Genomic DNA, 21,806 nt, shown 5'->3' on the forward strand with positions numbered 1-21,806 from the left:
GTTTAAACTTTGGCAGCAGTGAGTTTGAGTGAAAATGTGCAGATGAACTCGGGGTGTGTCAGTCTCTACTAGAGCAGGAACAAGTTAGAGCTGGAGGGCAGGCACGATCAAAACCATCTGCAGCAAGACAGTGCACCAGCTGACAAGCTCTGGCCAGGGAAAGGAGCCTTGTGGGTTTGGGTTTCCATGTGGAAGGTTATTCTGCATCCTACACTTTCCGTTTCTCTTCTGTGCCGCACAGTGCATCTACGATGTCCTGAACCCCCCCTGCCCAGCCACACACAGAGCAAAGGCCCTGAGTGGAAAGGCATCTCATGCCTACAAGAGAAAGCCCCAGAAAGCCAGACACTAGAGGGACTGACTGAACCTCAAAAATACCCCACCCCAAAACCATAGCTTTAAAAGGTATCATCTGGGAAAGGGAGGAGTTAAAACATTTGAAAGCACAGCGCAAAGCCACCGCAGAATGAACCTCACCCAAAGAGAAATACAGGAAACCTCAATCCAGTATGGGCCAGAGCAAATGACCACGAAGGCCAAAACAAAAAAGGAGAAAAGCCATCCCTGCCCACCGGCTGCACTCTGTCCCCCATCACCAAACGGTCCCTGTGCAGCGCGTCTAGGAGCAGGTTCCTCTGCCTCAGCCTTCCGAGCAGATGCCATCAAATCGTAGCACCTGGGAGTCAAGCTGCGGGGAAGGAAGCTCTTAGGACTCATTAACAACTGGCCGGAAAGCGCACATTGCCGACGTACAGAGCTTGGGAATGTGTGGTCCTTCTGGGCTGAAATGGCTGTCGGAGGCTACAGAGCACACCCCCAGCTCTCGGGCCCAGCGGAAAGTAAGCAGTAGCTATTCACGTTCAAAAATATCTTCAGAAGCCTTGAGAGTAGTCATCAAACTCAGGAAAGAGCGTGCATGTCAAGGGCTTGCTAGTCTTAATTAGCACTTGCCTCTCCCCCTCTCAGAAAATGGCTTTTGTACTTTGCCTGTGGAGGAGGCGGCTGCTGGTCTGTGTCTGGGGCCAGGGCTCGCCAGCCACGGCAGGGCACGAGCCGCCACTCACTACCCTGGCTCCGAAGCCCAGGCAGGCCTAGCAGGGATCAGCCTTGGACCACACAGTCTTTGGGAGCGCGTTAATTCTGTTCGGGATGACAGTGGTGCCCAGGGCTGAACACCAGCCCGGTTTGAAAAAAGTGATGCTGTCTTCCTCGACTGGGCTGAGTCCACTCCCCAAGCCAAACCGCTGGCATAGAACATCGTGTGTCCCCAGAAGGGCTCTGTCATACCCAAAATGACTCCTCACAGCTGCAGGGCAGCACCCAAAGTAGCCACACCAGGAGCCATGGCCATACCACATCAACATGGGCTACAGGTGAAGGCACTGCACCCCGCTGCCAGGATTAGACCTGGCGGTGCTGCTTCTCCTGCCTCCTCGATGCCAGGTGGCATACAACCCCAGGCAGGACAGTCCTGCTGTCACAGAGGGAGGGGACGTGTCTATCACCACCTTATCACTACAGCGCTGCCTCCACCCTAGGGCTTGTCCCTTCAAACCAGTAGGTGACAAGCTTGCCAGGGCCAGGCAGGGCTGCTGCTGCATGTGCCAGTGGTGACAAACCCACTAACACCCAGGCAGCATCAGATTTGCCCCGGAACGGCACAGGCAGGCGCCCTGCTTGCGCAGCCTGCCCTGTCCAGTGGTTAATGGAAAGTTTTGGAGGCTTTTAGGATGTACATGCATCCATATAAAAAGCAAACTATGCAAACAAAGCCATTTCTCCAGCACAAAGGTTCCTGCAAATTCTTGTGTGTCCGAGTGGCTGCTGATGGATCAAGGCTCGATGGAGCTCCAGGACCAGATGGTCTCGTACCTGCTGGCAGGGACTTCCCACCCTGCTCCCAGCTTGTGATGCTGGAGCTCAAAGCTGCCACTGTTGTTTCTCCTCCTTCCTTTTGTGAGAATGTTTTCTACAGTTGGGTTTTTTTAAAAGAACATTTTGCTGTGAACTAGCAGAACCTGTTCTGGAGCACACACAGAACTGCTCACCATCTGCAGTATTTGCCAGCGTGACTTTTTTTTTTTCAGGATACTATCTCAGCTCTCTTCTGAGTGTGGGCGCCTGGCTGCCTCACCCAGAGAAGATGTGGGCCTGCAGGAATCAGACAGCAGTAGCCCACAAGCCATGCCCTGCTCCCTCCAGCTACGAGCCTCCTCGTCGCACAGGGAGCATCCCAAACCTGCTGCTCCAGTGGTGCCGAGGTCCTTGCAGACCTTGGTCCTGGCTCCGTTTTCCTTCAATTAACAACAGACGTGGAATGAAACATAACATTTTAGGAAAGATCTTCCACATGTTTGGTTTTGGCAGCGTCCGATAGCTTTAAGGGAGCCAAAAAATAACTAATCCTCCTCTCCTTCAGCCAAGGGGCGGCTGAGGAGTGGGACCTGTGGAGGGAAAGGGAAAGAAGGTGGAAGGGGAAGGGAGAGGAGGAGAAGGCAGAAAAATGGCCACACTGGAATCAGCCACTCCCAATTTCCAGTCAGAGCATCTCTAAAATGTAGATAACTGTGTCCCCATCACCAGGGCACTGCAAAGGGGGTGGCAGCGCCTCCGAGAGAGGACTGCATCCCTCTTGGCCCTGCAAAGCATGTTGCTTCACAGACATTGGTGGCAAACCTCATACCAAACCCAGCTTCTTCGGATTAAATCAGCTCCCAAAACCCTGCAGCAACAAGAGCCACAAAAGAACTCACGATGCAGCTACAAATACACACGATGCAATTGCAAATACACCTTCTCTCCCAGTTTAGTATGCCACCAAACGCAGTCTAAGTGCTCAAGTGATGTACGTGCATGCACGCACAAGAGGCAAGCAGGCCACCAAGTCTGTGTGTTGGGCAAGTTATTTCTCCCTGGACAGCTGTGCCAGGTTTAATATTTCCACAAGCAGCCAAAGTAGTTCCTTTTAAGAAAAAAAGGCCCCTGTAACAAAAAAAAAACCAAACCCCACCAAAGACTGCATATTACTTCACATTACAATAACGCCTCCCACGAAACGTTTCATCAGGTGTTTTAAAATGATGGTTTTAGATTTCAGAAACACACTACTCCTGACTCACCGATGAGCTTTCACCTCTAATTGCCCTGCCACACCACCACAGCACATCCACGCCAGCAAAATCCTCCTACACTGAGTTTTCAGCACAACCTTCCCTCATGGAAGTGATAAAAAAACCCCATGATGCAGGGGTTTGTGAGAAAGGGGGTGGGGAATGACTTAAAGAATCTGTTATTTTGCTTTGCTGTTTAAGCAAAATGCTTTTTTGTAAACACAGCCAAGAAAGGAGGCGACACACGTAGCAAACACGCTTGGGCTGAGCTTAAAGGGTTTGAAACTTTGTGCCTGGAAAACACGGTCTGGCGGTACATCTGTACAAAATTTACCTTAAATTTAAAACAGGGTCAGAAAAGCAGCAACCAGGGGAAGCAGAGGAGTATCTGCAATTCCCAAATCGTTCCAAAACTACATTAAAAAAACATCCTGTTATTTTCAGTGTTCAGAGGGAAGGATAACTCTGCTGGGGGGGTTTGGACCAGCCACCCCTTGTGCGGAGGGCACGGGAGAAGGTGTTTATAAAACCCACTAAAGCAGATTCCCAGGTGTGGGGGGGAAGAGCTGCAGCCCCCCGAGCTGCGAGGAGCCCCACTTCACCATCTTCACTTTATAATGACAGAAACTCCCTGCTTACCACCGGAACAATCAATTAACTACAGGATCAATCTTGCTCGGCTAAAAATCGCACATCTGCCAAGTTTTTTTCCAGCATCCCCAGCCGTTTCCCGTGCGAGCCGGGGCCCCGGGCTCCCTCGCCAGCCCCCAGATCCCTCCTGGCCCTGCCGCCAGCTGCTCTCCGGGAAGCGGGATCTTCCTGAGGTTGGGATGCAGCTGCCTCCGAGGTTAACGGGGTCGGTGAATCCCACCTACGACCTCGACCCTTTCCAGGGCTTTCCTCCCAAAATCCCGCTTCACTTAGCACATCCAAGGGTGCCCTTGGCTGTTGGGGGGGCTTCAAGCCATTGCCAGGCTGGCTGGACCCGCTCCCCGCCACAGGCAGTTGGCAGGGAAGGGGGGGCTGCACATCCCACCCGTGACACCCACCCGGGCCAGCACCCCCACCTGGGCCAGCACCTCCGGTTTCTCCGCGGATGCCCCTTCAACAGCCCCAGCCTGGGGGGCCAGGCCCAACCCCAGAACCACCCCCCCCCAGCTCCCGTGGGGAGCACTGGGGGGGCTGCAGCAGCTCCCACTCCCCACACAGGGCCGGGTCCTGCCCTGCCACGGCGGGAGACGAGACACCGAGCCCCGGGGTGGCCGGGAGCCCCCCGCGAGGGGACACACACTGGGGGGCACCCGGGGAACCGAACGCGGGCAGGGAGGTTCGGGCAGGAGGTGCCGGGCTGGACCACCGGGGGGCGATGCCGGGGGGAGATCACGGCGGGGATCACAGCACCGCTGAGCCGGGGCAAGTGGCTGAGGGCCGGGGCCAGTGGGGGGGGCCCCGCGTAAGGGCAGAGCGGCCACCCCCAGGCCGCGGCGGCGGGAGGGATGGAGGGGCCCTGGTACCTCACCTGGCTCGCCTTGTAGAACTGCTTCTTGAGCCCCGCTACCGACATGCTGCTGCTGCTGCTGCCGCCGCCGCCGCCGCCGCCGCTACTGCTGCTGCTGCTGCTGCCGCCGCCTGGGTACGCCTGGGGCGGCGGGACGCCTCGGCACGCACAGCCCAGCCCAGCCCGGCCCGGCCGCCGCCGCCGCCGCTTCCGCCGCCGCCGCCAGGAAGCGCCCGCCCCGCCCCGCCCCCTGGCGGCCCGGCGGAGCGCCGCCAGCCGCACCACCGAGACACGCCTTCCGGCCGCCCAGAGTGCCGCCGCGCCCGCCACGTGGTGACCCCGCGCCCCCTGCTGGCGGGGCGGCGTTGTGACCCAGGCGAGGCGCATGGCAGCCCTCTGTCGCAAGAATGTGGTGTTGCCGGGCTGTGTCGGTCTACGACAGTCAGTCACATCTTTCTCCCGTACGCTGGCGGCCGGCCGGGCACGCACGGGAGCGGGCTCACAGGGCCCTGCAGCGCCGACAGGCCCGAGGGAAAGCCCCGGTATCACCGGCCCATGTCACCGCGCGGGCCCGGCGTGAGGCGGCGGCGGGGTGGGGGTGAGAGGCACCGGTGGCAGCTCCGCAGCGGCAGCGCAATGAAGCTTTCCACAGGCAACGGGTAGAGGCCCCCAGCGCGGGGACGGCCTGCCCTCAACCCAGCCTCGGTGCGGCGAAGCGCTGAACCTGAGGGAGCGCTGTCCCTGAGGGGAGCTGAGAGGTGGGGGAAGGCGGCCGCGGCCCCGGGAGGCCCGGCACAACCGGAGCCAGGGGAGCGGGACCCGCCGGTGTCCCCCGGTGCCCGCCGCCGCGCCGCGGAGGAAATGGGGGCGAGTACAAGTGACAGCGGGCTACTCGTCGCCGCACTACGGCTCCCAGAATCCCTCGCGGTAGCCGCCGTCCCCTTCTGCGGCTGCGCGTCGCAGCGGCGGCCCCTCATTGGCTGCCGCCGCCGCCGCCATTTCGCGCCCTGGCTTTGGTCCCTCAGTAGAGCGGTGCTGTGAAACGGCTCCTCCGGTCTCTCCGGAGCTGTCCTTGTGGCCGCGCCGACCCTGTTCCGGCTTCCGCTGGCCAAGCAGGCAGGCCTCGGGGCACAGGCGTAAAGACCCAGCGGCCTCCCGCTGACCCTCACCCCGCTACGCAATCAGCGCCTCTAGCGCGGCAGACTGACACCCGCTACGGCCAGTCAGCGACGGTTGTTCTCAGTAGCCAATCGAGAGGCGGCGGTGGGGCCGGGCGGTGAGCCTCCCTCCCACCCTCCTCGCGAGACGCGGTCCGGTAGGGGGCGGAAGGGTGGGTCACGTGGGGCGCGCTCCGCCTATCAGCGCGGCAAGACGCAGGGTCGCCCCGGCTCCCGCCAAATACGAGCGGGAGCCCCCGGGGCGGGACCGGGCCGGGCCGGGCCGGTCGCCGCCGACCGCCGGAGGAGCGGTGGGAGCTGCGGCCGCTGTGTCAGGTAGGACGGCGCCGGGACCGCGGTGCGAGCGGAATGCGATGTGTTTCTCGGCGGCGGTTGAGGCCTCGGGGTGCTTGAGGCCTTCCCGGGGTTAACAAAGGAGGCCCGACCGCCGCGCCACGGAACCAGGCCTGGGCCTGAGCCTGCGCCTGCTGCGCCCCGCCGCCTTCCTCCTGCCCGGTCCCCTGGCACTCGGCCTGGCCCTGCGGCGGGGTTCGGGGCCCGGCCGCCAAGGTCTCGGTGAGTGCGGAGGCCCCCTCAGCCCGGGTGGTGCCGACGGGGCTCGGCCCGGGCCCTTTGTCCGGCCTGGCAGTGCCCGCGCTCCACCCGGGGAAGCGCTGCCGGCGCTGCCGCGGCTCGGAGGTGGCAGGGGAGCAGGCAGCTCGTTGGGACCTTGTCACGGGTGTTCATTTGTGTTTTTCCCTCACAGCCATGGAGTGCAGAGACAAAGCAGCTGTTCCCCCGCGGAAGCTCGTCCAAGGTGAGGCTGCAGAGGGAGTTTCTGTCACCCAGCGCAGCTTCAGCGCACTGAGGTGTCAGACTTGATTTTGTGAGATGTTTTGGCTTTGTGGTAATAAACTGGCCCCAACTGACTAATTAGTTTCAACTCTCATGCTTAAGAGCTACTAAAATATCTTGATGTTCGATTCCCCCCCTTCCCCCTACTCCAGTGACTTGTATGATGCGACCAAGTAAATCAAATGTTGTTGTTTCAGCTCGGTTGCCGTTCAAACGCTTGAATCCTGTACCCAAGGAAAAATATGATACAGATTCAGAAGTTAAAAAAGTAAAGAGCTCACAAAGTGGGTTTGGTCCGAGTAAGGATTCCTCCGTAGATGTATCGTGTGCATCCCTGGACAATGTGGAGAATGACTGCCAGTTGGATTCAGATGTGAATTTTGCTCCAAAATTTGTTAACGGAAAGGGTCCATTAGACCATTTTATACAGAAAAACACAAAAGATAACACAGATGAAACTATAATTATTATTGATCTGACAAAGGGCTCTAGCCATAGACTAAGTGATGACGTAGACCAAACTGATTTTGATTCAAAAGCATCTTCATCCATAGCTATAACTAATGGCATGTTAGGAAAAGAGATGAACCAGTTGAGTTGCCTGGATTCCACTTGGAGCAGCCAAACACATGATTTAATGGAGACTGATGCACCATGTGAAACTGTAGCAAATAGAGATGAAGGTTTGGTAGATGGAATTCAGGTGCGTTCCAGGTTAACAGAGTGTAATAACGATGACATGATGGTCAACCAGAGCAAACTGAAGGATATCATCTTTGAGGGCAAGATGCCTGTAGTGCTCCTGGAGGATATTATGACTGCAAAATCTCCCCAAGTCGCTTCTCTTAGAAGCGTCACGTCAGAAAACGAGACCATGGAATCGTCTCATGAAGAAGACTCTGGACTTACCAATTCCTCACTAAGCTCTCACTCGGTCAGCTCACCCGAGGTGCAGCCTGCTGCAGAAACAAAGAGAAATACTAGCCCTTTAGCTGCCTCGACACCTGTTAGGAAGGTTGGTCTCCTTTTCTTTTTTTTTTTTTTAATAAAGCTGTTGTGTTGCAGATAGATTTTATGGTTTCCTGTACTTGTAGTGCAAAGGATAAATAGGATATTCACAAGCATCATGAGAAGCATATGGAAGGTGTTGTTGATTTATTAGTAACACAGCTGAATTCTTGCCCTTTTAAATCTTCCTTTAAATCCTGTAGCTAAAGGTTTTAAACCTTGGCTGGTTTTTTGCTGCTGGTGTATTTGCATTCTGTGAGTGTAGCTTTAAACTCTGTTACAGGTTTGGTTGGGGTTTTTTTGGGTTTTTTTTTTTAATGAACTGTTCATGAAGTGTATGCCTTGGGACTTAGTGTTTTGGTAATTGGGATAAGGACTGTGTCCAAAAGCGGTTTTGTTTGGTAGGTGTTATTTTACAACCTGTATTCTATCCTTGATGAAGCTGCTGTAATTATTGTGAGAGGGTGTTACCTCAGCGAGTGCAGGTACTTTATCAGCTCTGAATTTGTGCAACTGTGGCATAGAAAATGCTTCAAGTTGAAACTAAAGTGCCTCAGCAGAACTGCAGGTCTGTGTGTGAGGATGGAGGGACAAGTAAGATGAGCTTCTGTCTCATCACTGAGCATACAGAGCTTGTGCTCTCAGCCATCTTGTTACAGGCATACTTTTGAGTGCGGGGCGCTGCTTTGGGGAAAAGTCTCTGCACGTATAGCGCTCCTGGGGACGTGTGATGTTGTCAGGCAGCGAAGGCTGGAGCACAGGAGGAGGCAACACCTCAAAATGAGCTCTAACTGAGCTGGTTTATTGTGCTCTTAATTTCAGTTTAGTAGCTATGCTCCAGCAACACTGGAAACTGATTTTTGGTGCTGTGTTGAAGGGGAAGCTTCTAAAGGCAACAGTATCTGCACAGGTGTCTGAAACGTTCACACGGCCCAAATGCCTGTTTACCACTTACCATTTTGGGGAAGAGATCAGTGCGGATTTCTCTTGAGGGGCACGCACAGTTGTGCGTGGTGAAACCTGTGGAGCAGAGCAGTCCTGGTGGATGTGCTTGAGCACTGTAGCTAAGCCTCACCTAAGGTTAGGCTGGACTACCTGGCCCGTGCATTGTTTTGCTCAACTCTATTATTAGAGGGGAAAATGAGGAAGGTATTGAGGAGTGAGTTGATGTTGTGCTGCCAGAGGTGGAGAATTAAGTATGTGGATCAGGTAAATGAGGGTGAAGCAGCTGGTAGCCTTCCTGCTTATGCCATCTTGAGCCTTTCTTAAGAAAGACTTTTCACCAGCTCTCACCCCAGGGGTTAAGGAGAAGCTGCCCCACACCTCACTGGCCTGAAGGAGGTATGGATGAATTAGCTGGGGCTTGGAGCTTGTGATGCAATGGGTCTTCTGTTTCTTCTGCTGTGTGCTTATCAAGAAAATTGATCGATTCTTACACTGTTAAAGCTCGCAATCTAAAATAAATACATAAACTCAAGCAGAGCAGGCATCGAGTATTTCCAGGGTTGAAGAACAAACCAAAAAAAGTACTTGACTCTGATGTAATACAATAAAGCAAACAAGTTACTGGTTTCCCATGGCGTAAGGTAAGGCTGGAGCAGCTCATGTGCTCTCACCGAAATGACAGGTCTGCACCTTGACCTGTACGGTTGTCTGTCCTGGCACGTTTGTCTTCCTAGGTGGAAAAAAATCTGATAATCTAAAGCTCTCAGGTAAAGAACTCTTATTTTGTGTCAAATAAATACAGACTGGCCTGATACAGCTTTGCACTGTGTGAACTTAAATGTTTGTGGGTACAGAAAATAAAGGAGTTGGTCTGTGTTAGTCTTTTAATTGCAGAGTTTAAACTTTGTACCTTATACTGCAAATGGCAAGCTGAGGAAGAGGGGGATACAAGAAACCAAGCTGCAGTATGCTGAAATACTGACAAATTAAGCCTTTGACTTAAGTCTATGAGCAATGCTCTTAAACATAAATTATGGGTTTTTTCCCCTAAAAATAACAGTTTTAAAGGAAGTAAGTGTGACCTGTTGGGAACTTAGGGTTGGTGTGCTGGTACCAGTGGAAGAGCAAGAGGGATATGATGACAAGGAGAAACAGCATTAAGATACGGATAATAGTCCTTGTATTGAGGAAATTCTATCTAAACATCATAGCAAGAGAAAGTGGTAGGATGCAAAAAAACCCCAAAACAACAAACCAAACGAACAACACAAGTTTAACTCTAAGGAAGTGACTTTGCTATAATTAAATGTCCTCTGTTGTGCTCCTGTGATTTGGAGCAGCTTTAGCTTCTGTTTGTTTTTCTGCACATGATATTCCTTGCAAATGATACTGTAGAACTGGGTACACCAGAGGGACTTGTTTATGCAAAACTTGGTAACGTGAGGACTTAATGTAAACTGAAGCGTTTAGATGTATTCAGGCTCAAATGTAAATCAGTGAGATTAGATATGCTTGAACTGTATTCTTATATCCTATACTGAAGGAATACTTGAGTTGCTGAATATACTAATCTGCAAGAACAATGTTAATGTAATTCAGACTAAGCTTGCTGCTCTTCTCATAAGGGAATGATGCGGATCTCTAAAACTTGTGTTTTGTAATTCCAGGTGTCTCAAAAATTCCACAAAAGTTCGGCAGAGAAGGAGAAGCTGAGATTGCAAAGAGTAAGGCACTTTCACTGACATAGAAAGTTAACCTGCTGTGCTTTTGCATTGAATAGTAAGCAAAGCCCTTTGCGTTTCATCTTAGTCCACTTGAAACCTCTCTTTTCCTGGTTTTCCTCACTGATGAATATGGAAGAATCTTAATGTGCGCAGTTAAAATACTTGGCTCGATACAGAGCTTCTTAATGCATACGTAATGCGGTGTGGGTGGCCTGCACTGCATTTCTGTGCACTTTGGAAGGTATTAAGAAACTGTAAATGTTGCTGACTGCTTGTCAAAATGCTTTTGAGAATTTTTTCTGAACCCTTCCTGAGAGGATAGGTACAGCCTGCTAAGTGGACAGATAGATAGGAACTTTTCCAAGAGCCTTCTATTTAGGGTTGGTTCCTGCTTCGTTGTTCTCACCCTTCCTCCAGTTAAGCCAGAAAATGTAGGGTCTGTTCTTCATTAATATGTGAGGCAAATGGGCCACTGTGTCTGTGGGTTGCTGAAGAAGCCGTTGGATGTCACTGCTGGAAATGCTCAAGCTCCGGTCTCTGTTTGCTTGAATGCAGCTAGTCAGCAAAAGTGTTCTGTAACAAAACGGCGGTGTGGTAATTTTGCTGTCCATTCTGCTTTCAGTCATGAAGTGCTAAATATAAAGGAGGCTGATGGATCACATGGAGTTCTTGAACAGTCAGTGCTGTATGAGTGGGCTTTGCTGGCTGGAAAACTGGGTGTTATTTTAACTGCAGTTAGGAAGGCCTGGGCTTATGAATACTTACTGTGTTTCTTAGTAACTAGTTTATAAAGTTGGTAGGGGGCTGTTGTGTGTTTTATTTAAGCTATATGTGGCCCAGCCTGCTCCCAAGATGCTTGCTTTTTACAGTACCCATATAGAAGTCCAATCTGTTGTTTTCTTCCCTTCTATATGTATGTTAAAAATAGCGGTGATGTGAGGGAGAGATGAGAATGGAAGCTTTATTATACTAAAAATTAAATAGACCCGCCAATCCTGCTGTTAACTTCACACCATTTTCCAAACTATCCAGTAGGTTTTCACTGATTACCATGACTCCATTCTGACAATATTGTGTTTTTACCATTGGCACCATTTTGCATGTCAGTTGCCTTCCACAGTTATTTGTACGTGGTGACACTGTTCAGTAAGTCTTGATGTTGCCAAGAAGAGATGTGAAATAAATAAAATGAAACTGAAAATACACAGTGAGGATATTTGTATGTCTGAGCTCAGACATCCCCTTCTTTCCTGGTGAAGTCACCAATGCCTACAATGTAGGGAAGCTATCTTTCTTTAATTTGTCATTTTTTTCATAAGCGTGCTGCATTCTCCTTTGTGTCAGTAGACCCAAACAAGAATTTCAGTTGTTTTGGGATGAAATGCTGTGAAGGGTGACACTTCCAATGTAATCTTCCCCTCCTTGTTCCCATAGTACCCCTTAAATAAGCTTAGGGTGCCTAGTGTTCTCTGGTGATCTGAAATGTACGACACAAGTGACAGTGATTTTGCAAGCTCCAGGGTTTATAAAGCAGAGGCACAATCCAGAGTTCAGAGGCTTGTTGCTGCCTGAGATGGTGAAAAACATCGTCAGAAAATCCTTACGGGTTTATAATGCAAAATTGGGTCAAATTCACTTTTCAAATTTATACCATGGTAGCCCTGCATTGATATAAAAGCATGAAAGCTTAGCTCATGAGCTCTGTATTTCCAAAGTAAGTAATTTGGAAGCAATCTGAAATCTTATATTAAATTAAAATTAATTTATTTTTTTAATTGCCACATAATTTTCTGTAATGCTACAGTGGTAATGAAGGTGACTCTGATATAAAAAAAATGGAATACAAAGCTTTCCTTGATGCTTAGAAAATGGAAATGCCTCCATTTGTTAGAGGAAAAGAGCAATTAATGCCTTCAGAGAGACAGTACTGGGTAGCTCGGCTGCGGCAACAGCTGGCTGTGGTTAATAACCTTGTGTCCTCTGTCAGCTAGAAATGATGCTGCAGGTCAAGCGCTGGGTGGGCAAAGAATTTAGTATCCTGGCTGAAGAAGTGAAGTCCTTAATTTACTGGAGTTTTAATGCCAGCAGCTATTGCTGTGCACAAGAAGACAACTTGCTTAATGGTGTGTTTCTGAACCAGGATCAGGAGCGTGCAGACAAGCTGCAGAAGTTGCAAGCAGAAAGGGAGGCAAAGGGAAGGCTGAAAGAAGAAGCAAAAGCTGCAAAAGAGCGAGCCAAGGAGGAGGCAAAGAAGAAGAAAGAGGAGGAGAAAGAGTTGAAAGAGAAAGAAAGGAGAGAAAAGAAAGAAAAAGAAGAAAAGGAAAAAGCAGAGAAGCTGAGAGTGAAGGAGGAGAAACGCAAGGAGAGGCAGGAAGCTTTAGAGTAAGTGGGTTGGTTTATGCATGTCCTGGGGAATAACATGTAATGATGTGAGCACCTTTCCATACCCTTCTAGAGGCCATACGGGTCAATCAACAGATGCCTGTTTGTCACAGGATAGATTTGAAGTGCTTGAAAGACTTGCATACACCAGACCCTAGGGTCAGCGGTACTTTCTGCTTGCAGGCTGACCTGGGTTTCTGATGTGAAATGGCTGAAAAGAGCTGTCATGCTCTGCTGAGTTCTCCGTTCCTGACCTGTCTTGCTTGTACTTTGCAACTTTCTGGCACGGGTGCCCTGTTTGCTGAGGAAGTTGCTTGTAGCTTGGTAATATAAATGCCTTTTCCTGGTGTTGAGGGGAACTTGAAGCAGCCTAGCTGCTTCGTGGCTAAACTCTAGAAGGAATGAAGAGAGTGTTCTGTATCCTTAGCTTTATCCTTGGCTGAATTAAGAGACTATCTTCTTGCCCAGCATAATGGGGTCATAGTCAAGGTCTGGGGCTTCTCACCTCTTCGTCAGTGCAAATAAACACTTCATGATTTGTGGCAATTAAAATAAACTTTATATTAAAGGGCAAAACTGGAGGAGAAGAGAAAGAAAGAAGAGGAGAAACGGTTAAGAGAGGAGGAAAAGGTAAGTGCTTTCTCTAGCTTGTCTCTGAATTCTTCTGCTAGGGTGAAATGGTGTTAAGGGGCTCCCTGGGACCCTGCCGTCAGCCGCTGAGCTGTTCTCAACAGGGTTGCCACAGCTACTGTGGTTCTCCAGCCAGTGTACCCTGCTATGGTGCCACCTGGGAGGGAGCATGTCCATTTGGGATGTGGCCTGTCCGATCTGACCTGGTGGTGCTGCTCCACCAGTTATATCTTGCAGGTTCACATGTGTTGGTGTCTTTGCTTTTACCTGTTAAAGTCTTTGCTGTGTTTTTTCAATGCCCATGAGTGAACTCTATCCTCTGTCTTAGCAATGACTTTGGAATCCATGTAGCTATGTTAGAGAAGAAAATTAGTTTTTTGTTGAGTCATAGGAGCTGGTAAATGACTGAAATTTGCTTTATACCTCACTAGATTTGAAGTTGGGTCGTGCATGAGCTCATTTTGAATTTATAAGGCCTTGTCCTACCTTTATAATTTGCATTTTGATTCTGATTTCAGCGTATTAATGCACAGAAAGCAGAAATTACAAGGTTCTTCCAGAAACCAAAGACTCCACAAGCCCCAAAGGTGAAGTATTGCTGTTTCTGTGTTTTGCTGGTCTTTCATTAGTTATTGTCTAACAAATACACAGATTTCCTTCTAATCTGTCCCTTAGAGCTTCTTAGGGGGGGCAAAGCGTTAGTATTTCTTATTTCCTAATTTCAAAAGTGTAAAGGATTTTTAAAGAAGTCTGTGCCCGGAGCAGAGACTACAGAAGAAGTTTGTAGTTACTTTAGCCAAAGACAGAGCTGAGATTTTTACTGCGTTGGCTGTGAAGACCTAGATGCCCTTGAAGTTCTGTTGGAATCTCAGATAGTAAGGGCGTAGCCTAAATTTTTGCTCAGATCTCAGCACCCAGTATTGTTGTAAGTCTTGAATGTTTTGGTACTGTAGTTCCTCAGGTGTTCAGACCCTAACCATCCTCACTTAATATTTCAGATTCTTGCTGGCTCTTGTGGAAAGTTTGCTCCTTTTGAAATTAAGGAGAACATGGTCTTAGCTCCCCTCTGTCGTATTGCCCTGGATCCAGACTTCTTAGAACAGCTGGATAAGCTCCTGCGTGCTCAGGATAGTGAAGTTTCTTTTTTGAGGGATTTAAAGTGTCGTAAACCACGTAAAACTGGACCTACTTTTGTCAATAACAGCACTGACATAGTGAACAGGTTAGTCTGTGTTTTGGGGTTTTTCTTCACTTCCTTGTGTAATGAACTGCAGAATGGTTCTGAGGTAGTATTGCTCTAATATTGGAGATGATGGGAAGATGGAGCTTTTCTTTGAATACTCATTATTTTGTATAACAATTGTTTCCATGGGGCGCAGTACGTTATGATGTAGATTTCCTTTGTTCTGTACAGTGCCTCTCAAATCCTTCCCTGCAGGAAATCTTGTGCTTCAGGCAGCTGCCTTTCAGCACTGGACCCTACGGGCCTTTAGTGGTGTTCATCTTGGATAGTTTTAAAAAGGAAACCTGCCGATAGCTAAAATAGAGGAGGGAGGTGGCTTGTCTGGAACCCATGTTCTCACAGGAGGATTGGGAGAGCCTGTTCTAATGAACTCAAGCTCTGGGTTGGGATTGTGGCTGAACTGAAGCTTTCTATAAGATGCTTTCCTGAGCAGCAGGGGAGTCTTCTGTAAGTACTGAAGATGGTCTCTTGTTCTAACAGTGACGTGGTGGTAGTGGATAACTGCAAAACAGATGCTGTTCCTGAAAGGGGGAAATTTGGTAGAATGAAGCTTCTGCAGTTTTGTGAGAATCACCGTCCTGCATACTGGGGCACATGGAACAAGAAAACCACTGTGATCCGTCCCAGGAATCCTTGGTCTAAGGACAGTGTAAGCACCTCACGGGCAGTGTAGTTGGATTCTTTCTTTCTTTATGCTCTTGAACTGAATATGTGGTTGGTCAAGTTCACTTGTTCTCTGGGATTTCTGATCCACTTGCATGTTCCATCTTGCTGCTGGGTTTTGAAACCCTGAATGGGGTCTGGTGACTTGCTCTGAAATCATTTACAGAAATGGCATGTTGACATTTCTTCTAGAAACTACTGGACTACGAGGTAGATAGTGATGAAGAATGGGAAGAGGAGGAACCTGGAGAAAGTCTTTCCCATAGTGAAGGGGTAAGGATTCTGCACAGCTTTCTGAACAGATTACACTTGTCAGTGTAATTTCTAATAAGCAGAGTTTATTTTTAGGATGATGAAGAGGAGGGAGAGGATGAAGATGATGATGATGGTTTTTTTGTACCCCATGGGTACCTATCTGAAGATGAAGGAGTGACAGAAGTAAGTGAACTGGGTGTCACTGGATTTCCATCTCTGTTCCCAATGAATTGTGTAGTAAATATTAGTGGAAGAAGAAAGCACATAGTCTTGGCAGTGACGTAACCCATCTCAGATCTGCATAGTTCAGGAGCAGATTTCTGTAGCTCAGAGAGCATGGTAAAAAGCTGGGTTTAAAAAGCTTTTGTTTTTCCTGGAACGGATGGATGTATAGAGTTCTTTCTTGCCTGTGGCTTTAGGAGTGTGATCCAGAGAATCAGAAAGTTCGTCAAAAACTGAAAGCAAAGGAGTGGGACGAACTGATGGCCAAGGGGAAGAGGTTCCATGTTCTACAGCCTGTGAAAATCGGCTGCATCTGGGAAAGTGCAGAAAATGACAGCAGCGCAAACGCAGACCTAAAGGTTCTCCAGCAATTCACAGCGTGTATCCTGGAGTCACCTGTTGCAGAGGAAGAACAGCAGATACAGAAATGTAGCAAAAAAAGAGAAAAAGATCAGCAAAGTAAGACCTGAAGGGTAAATAGTTGTATGCACTGTGGTACTCTGCTTTCAAGAGAATAGACTTTTGTATGAGTGTCAAATTCAGAATGACCTGTTTATGACATGTCTGAAATCCAAGCAATCTCTACAAGAGCTCTTGGAAGGGAGTTTTCTGGGATTGCATCTAGTATGGCCATAGTTACGTTCTCCAAAAACTCTTGCTCTAGATAATCCAGGAAGTGAAGCCAACGAGACTTCAGCAGACTCAGGTTTAAGTTTGCTTGCTGGAAGTGCTTGAGCCCGCTGACCTGTTCAGGGTGGGAGGATTCAGTTTGTGTGTTGGGTTTCGGTAATGAGTATCTGCTGCACCCAATTAACATAAGGATGTGAATAATGCACATAAAGGCTAGAACAGGGCTCAAAGCTTTCACTTCAGGGTGCCGTTATTATTGGGGGTGAATTTTTCTACATCAAATTCAGCTCCTGTTACAATCCTGTATCTAAAAATTAATCTCAGCCTGTTTGTCTTCTTTCTGGAAATACTGATAGGTTATGTCAGCCTAGCTTTTCTCAGCCTTTAAATAGTTCTGCCCCACAATCTTTGTGCATCCTTTCTTTGCAGTTCTTGGCCAGCTTCTGCCGCTGCTGCATGGCAATGTGAACGGGAGCAAAGTCATTATCCAGGAATTCCAGGAGTGTTGCCGGCAAGGACTGTTCAGTGATGTGACTGCAGCCGCCGACTGTAGCGACACAAGCCCTGTGAGCCCCCACACCTCCTGGCTGCAGACGCCTGTTGGCGAGGACAGCGGGGTCCCTTCCAAAGCCAGGCTAAAGCGAATCATTTCTGAGAACTCTGTGTATGAGAAGAGACCTGAATATAGGATGTGCTGGTATGTCCACTCAGAGGTGCTGAAGAGTTTTGATCAAGAGAATCTCCCCGTCCCTTGTCAATGGAACTACGTCACTCAGGTCCCTTCCTCAGGGAAGGAGGAGGCTGGCAGTGTGCCAGGCATGGCTGTCCTGCAGACCACCCCCATGTCGGTGAAGAGGAGGTCCACCGGGAGCATGTCCATCACTAAATTCATGAAAAGACCTCGGGATGCTGAACAGGTGAGTGCCAATCATGGTGCTTTTCCCCAGTAAAGAATGATGGGAATTTAACTGTGCGTCTTCAGTAGGTGAGCATCCCTGGCATGCCTCCCAGATCAGCCTAGATGAGCAGAGTCAAAATATTAAGCTACAGACACCGTTCTCCACACAAAAAACCCCTTTTTGTGGGGAAAGGAGTGAAATTACGTGACTCTCAAGAGATGGATTTCTTTTGTGTGTCTCCAGCTTGGACTGTCTGTTCAGTTTGAAATGTTGCTCTCCTGCTGTTCTTCCATTTTCTGCTGTTTGGCAGTGATTGCATCCAAGCTGTGAATAGTTTCTGAGTGCTTGCCCTTGGTTTTACAGCTGTATATAATTTGTATGCAGGTTTTTATGTGTGTGTGTATGGCTGCCAGATGTATAGCCTGAGCTGGTGACTTACATCAGTTGCATATGTGCTGATTAAATGTGGTTCCTAAGTGCTGCAACTCAGCCCGTAATAGTCTGTAAAGCCTCTGGTTTATGTTGTCATATGTAAAGCTAAATTTCAAGAGCTGGTTTAATAAAACTATAATAATTCATAGGAACAAAATGAGAAGGATTTGGAGTAGTTGCTACTCCAGCTCTAAGCTTTGTTGTGGTCTTCCTGCTGTTTGCACCTGCTTTTCTGGGTAACCACAGGTAGTATTAAGAGTTAATAATCTGAAAGGATGACTGAAAAGTATGCAATGGATGCTTTAGCAGTGTGATGCTGTGTCGTGCATTTAAGACTGTAAGGATTTAGGTCCTGAAGCTTGGTGTTATCAACTGTTTGCTGCCGAACGTACAGATAGGACAGGGTTTGCACTGTCGGTGGATTTATTCTTCAACCCCTGTGGACAGGGGGGTTAGGAAGGAAGCCACAGACAAGGCTTATACTTTTCCTTCCCACTTTATTCTTGGCTGCTTTGGCTATTCTACTGAGAAAGCTCTACATTCAAGTATTGATAGGGATCAGATACTTGTGAGAAGCTGTTCAGCCCCCAAGCTCCATCTGCTTGGGTTTTTTCTTATACACTAAATAAAGGCAGAGATAAAAATCTCTGCTTGGCACCCACTGGAAATTCTGCTTATAACTGACTACTTGAGCAGAAAAAATACCAAAACAAAGGCTTTTAGTAGAATTAAGTCACCAGCCTGAATTCTTCAAAGCTCTTGAAAGCGTCTTAACAGCTGCCCTTGTGAGTTGCGGTGCCGCACAGCTCAGAGCAAAGGTGTCGGAGTCCTGAACGCCTTTCATGCCTGACGTCTAAATCAGCGCTGCTCAGGTATTAAGATCCCATCCTTCTTGTTGAGCAAGGCTGGGGCTTAGGGAGAGCCTAGGAACGATTGTAGGTCAAGGCTGCCAGGTTCCTTACCCCTGGCACGTGTTACTCTGCCATGAAGCTTCTGACAGGACTCGTGTGAGTATAAAGGTGCTCTTACATAAGCTGCAGAGAGAAGAACTCGGTGTTGAAGGGGGCAGTACCTGTACGCATGTAGGAGGGGAATACTTAATCTGAGAACTGTGACTTTAATGAAAGATGTAAATTTTAAAATTTCTCTTGGAACAGCTTGTAGGGGGCGGGCACCAGGTTCTAGGTCTGAGATTTTCATTCCATGGTTCCAATTGAGGGGAAAAAACCACCAAACTACTCACAGCTGTCCAATGCTGGGCAGCTTCAGTTTGTATCACCCCTTTCATTGATCCTCTCAATTCAAACTGAGTTGTTTGTGCTGCTCCCATAGCAGAAAATAGGGTCACCAAGAGAAGAACTGTCACCCCTCCCTAATTAAAAGCTAATAGGCAAAGGTGAGGAGGAGTCGCAGGGAGAACACACTTCAAACTTGACAAGCAAAAGTAATTTTCCATCTTCAGAAGGAAGAAAGCATCCAAAATAATCAGCAGAGTGAGGAGAGATTTCCCTTCCAAAAACCCAACAAAACTGAGTCAGATTTCAATTAAGGTTTGAACTGACTTTTCGATGTGTAGGCTGTTCATCGCATTGTGTAATAGCAAAATATCTTGGAGCAGAAGCTTGGCGTGCTTCCTGCTGAATGTGCCATTGCAGATGAGGCCTTTTATCAGAAGTCAGTGTCTGTTGGAGCCAGGGGTTGCTTATTTTTCTTCCCTACAAATACACCCAACTGATCAGACTGTGCTGCGAGTCCCAATCATGAGGAGTGCCCACTGTTAGTCCTTTACAGCACCAGCTGCGCTTGGTCTTGCACGTTAGCACCATCACCTTGCTGTTACACAGCTGGTACCTTTTTTTTCCTTAAGGCTGAAGCTGTGGAGATGGATGGCTTTCAGGCAGACACCGAGGAAGATGAGGAAGATGAGGACTGCATGATTGTGGATATACAGCCAGGCAAAGGTGGGAAAATAAAAATGGATAGTAGTCTCTTGGCAGACTCTCGCTCCCACAAGGGAGAGTATAACAGAGTGGGAACAGTGTGTAGTTAAACCTGTTGCAGTTTTTCTGCTACTTTCTCACCAAGCCTTGCGCTCTTCTCTCTAGATGTCTTATTCTAGGTGCTTCTCTGCTTATTATATTTTATTCCAGGTGCTTCTTTGGTATTTACAGTCTTCTCTAACTTGCTCTTGCCTTTTCTTCCCTTCTCCCTCTGACTGAAAGGCACAAAGTGCTTGTAACTAGCATTTGGCTGCCAGTGTTACCTTGGGTATTTTTTTTTTCCTGGTAAGGAAAGTGAATGCTGGGGTCAGTATCAGCAAATCCACTAACTATTGGCAAAATGCAGAGCAGGGCTGGCCTCCGAGGCATGCATACTTACGTTCAGAGCCCTTCAAGGACTGATGAGGTCTGGACCATAATTCCCCTCTGCTGCCTTCTTGAAGTTTTAGGTGCACACTGAATTGTCTGAAGGAAATAAGATGGGATAATAACCCAGCTCTCAGATGTTTGACAGGTGAGGGCTCTGATCAACACTCTGCAGCTTTGCTCTAGAATCTTAGCAGTTGCTTATATTTGTGTCCCAGTTACCCCTTGGAAAATGGCTTTCAAAGCTCTGCCGCTGTAGCGTATCCTTTCAGGCTGTGGATTCAGAAACTGTGGGATGAGGATATGGAGCAGCTTCTTTCATCTCCGTGAGGTTTTAACTATACATACTTGATCATACAGATCAATGACTTAACACCAACCGCATGATGTGCATTCAGCTCCTCTAAACCGCTTTCAAAACCTCCCAGCCCTTTCTTTACTGCTCTCACAATAGAGCTCTTTCACAATGCTACTGGCAGAACCTGAATTAAGGAAAGTGGGGGTTTTGTGTTGGGCAGCTCCACTAATTGATAGATAAGGGCTCGTGCATATTCCCAAAGCCTGAAATTCTATAGTGTTTGACCTATTCTAGACATATTGGGGTTCTCCTTTCTCTCTCAGCTGGTGCTACGTTCCTCCTCTTGCCTGCCGTAACAGACAATACAACTGTTTGACAAGAAGCTTTGCATTTAATCTTAAGCTGCTTTGGCTTATTACAAGGCTGCAGTGAGATGAAAGCCTTGTTCTGAGGACGGGGATGCTATTGAGTAGCTTGCCTTCCTCAGGCTCTGTTGCCATGCACGCAGCTGTATTTGTTTAACTCTGCCCGAGTCTAAAGCACTGCAAAGATTATGAAGATCCTTTTTATGGTTGAAGTGATTTTATTCTGGATTGATGTTAACCCAATACTAAAACCAATTTTTAAATAGTATGAAAAAGGAGACTTGCAACAGATGCGGGCAGACAAGCCAAGACAGATAAAGCATATAGTAGTCAAAGTCTGCTGGATTAATGAGGATATTAAAAACAAAAACCCCACCAAAACCACAAAAAACACCAACCAAACAACAACAAGACCCCAAGCCCAACATATTTTCTGCTTTGCAGGTTCTACGTTGGCAGTTACTGAAACAGCTCCAGAATCCAGTGGCACAAGAGCCACTCACCAGGACACCAGCATGGTCAGCCCATCTAATACCATTTGAGACTTAAATGCCTACTAACTTCTCTTGTATGTATGTAGAATGAGTTAGAAAATTTTAAACCATGCATATCTTTGAACAAGATACTTGAAAGTATTCCATATTTCTTGTAAAGAGAAGACAGCACTTTGTTCTGCTTTGGACCAGATGGAAGCTTAAATTTTTAGTTCTAGTTTTTAGCTTTAAAAAAACACTGCATATTAATCTGTCCTTAATAAAGCATTATTGAAATTTTGATACTTCTTTGTAATGGAAGGTATCGTAAGTTATCTCTAAAACTAGTGGAGGTATTTTGAAATAAGCTTATTGTGATGCCACTGGGGGAATTGCTCTGTTCATAATGTTGTATAGCATGGACTTGGGTATAAATGATGTACAATTATATTTGAATTTATGCTATCTGTATCATCCTGTTTGTGGTCTTACTCGCTACAGAGAACAGCAGCAGGGCTTTACCTTTGGAGGAGGAAAAAAAACCCCAAAACCAACCCACCTTGTTTCTCCTGTTTTGGGATAAGCCAGTATTAATTACATACTGGGGGTAGATTATTGGTCTCCTGTACACATTGCTGCAACAGCAGCAGT

General features: G+C 48.2%; 2 protein-coding genes across 3 annotated transcripts in view; one reads left to right on the forward strand and one right to left on the reverse strand.

Annotated features, from left to right (window-relative positions):
- SH3GL1 (SH3 domain containing GRB2 like 1, endophilin A2) overlaps positions 1-5,599 on the reverse strand; it is a 30,605-nt gene extending 25,006 nt beyond the window's left edge. For both annotated transcript variants that reach the window (XM_055710159.1, XM_055710157.1), the window contains exon 1: positions 4,630-5,599. In XM_055710159.1, the coding sequence (XP_055566134.1) occupies positions 4,630-4,995 (366 nt within the window). In that variant the 5' untranslated portion in view covers positions 4,996-5,599. The remainder of the gene's footprint in view (positions 1-4,629) is intronic.
- Positions 5,600-5,690: 91 nt separating this feature from the next.
- On the forward strand, positions 5,691-21,626 carry CHAF1A (chromatin assembly factor 1 subunit A). Its single transcript, XM_055710148.1, has 15 exons — positions 5,691-6,101; positions 6,532-6,582; positions 6,818-7,635; positions 10,241-10,297; positions 12,438-12,679; positions 13,249-13,309; positions 13,828-13,896; positions 14,308-14,531; positions 15,033-15,201; positions 15,408-15,488; positions 15,564-15,653; positions 15,890-16,151; positions 16,752-17,239; positions 19,521-19,614; positions 21,127-21,626. The coding sequence occupies exons 2-15, from the start codon at positions 6,534-6,536 to the stop codon at positions 21,222-21,224; spliced, it is 2,802 nt and encodes a 933-aa protein (XP_055566123.1). The 5' UTR covers positions 5,691-6,101; positions 6,532-6,533; the 3' UTR covers positions 21,225-21,626.
- Positions 21,627-21,806: the final 180 nt, after the last annotated feature.

The sequence above is a fragment of the Falco cherrug genome, chromosome 4, assembly GCF_023634085.1.
Source record: "Falco cherrug isolate bFalChe1 chromosome 4, bFalChe1.pri, whole genome shotgun sequence".
Classification (NCBI taxonomy): Eukaryota; Metazoa; Chordata; class Aves; order Falconiformes; family Falconidae; genus Falco; species Falco cherrug.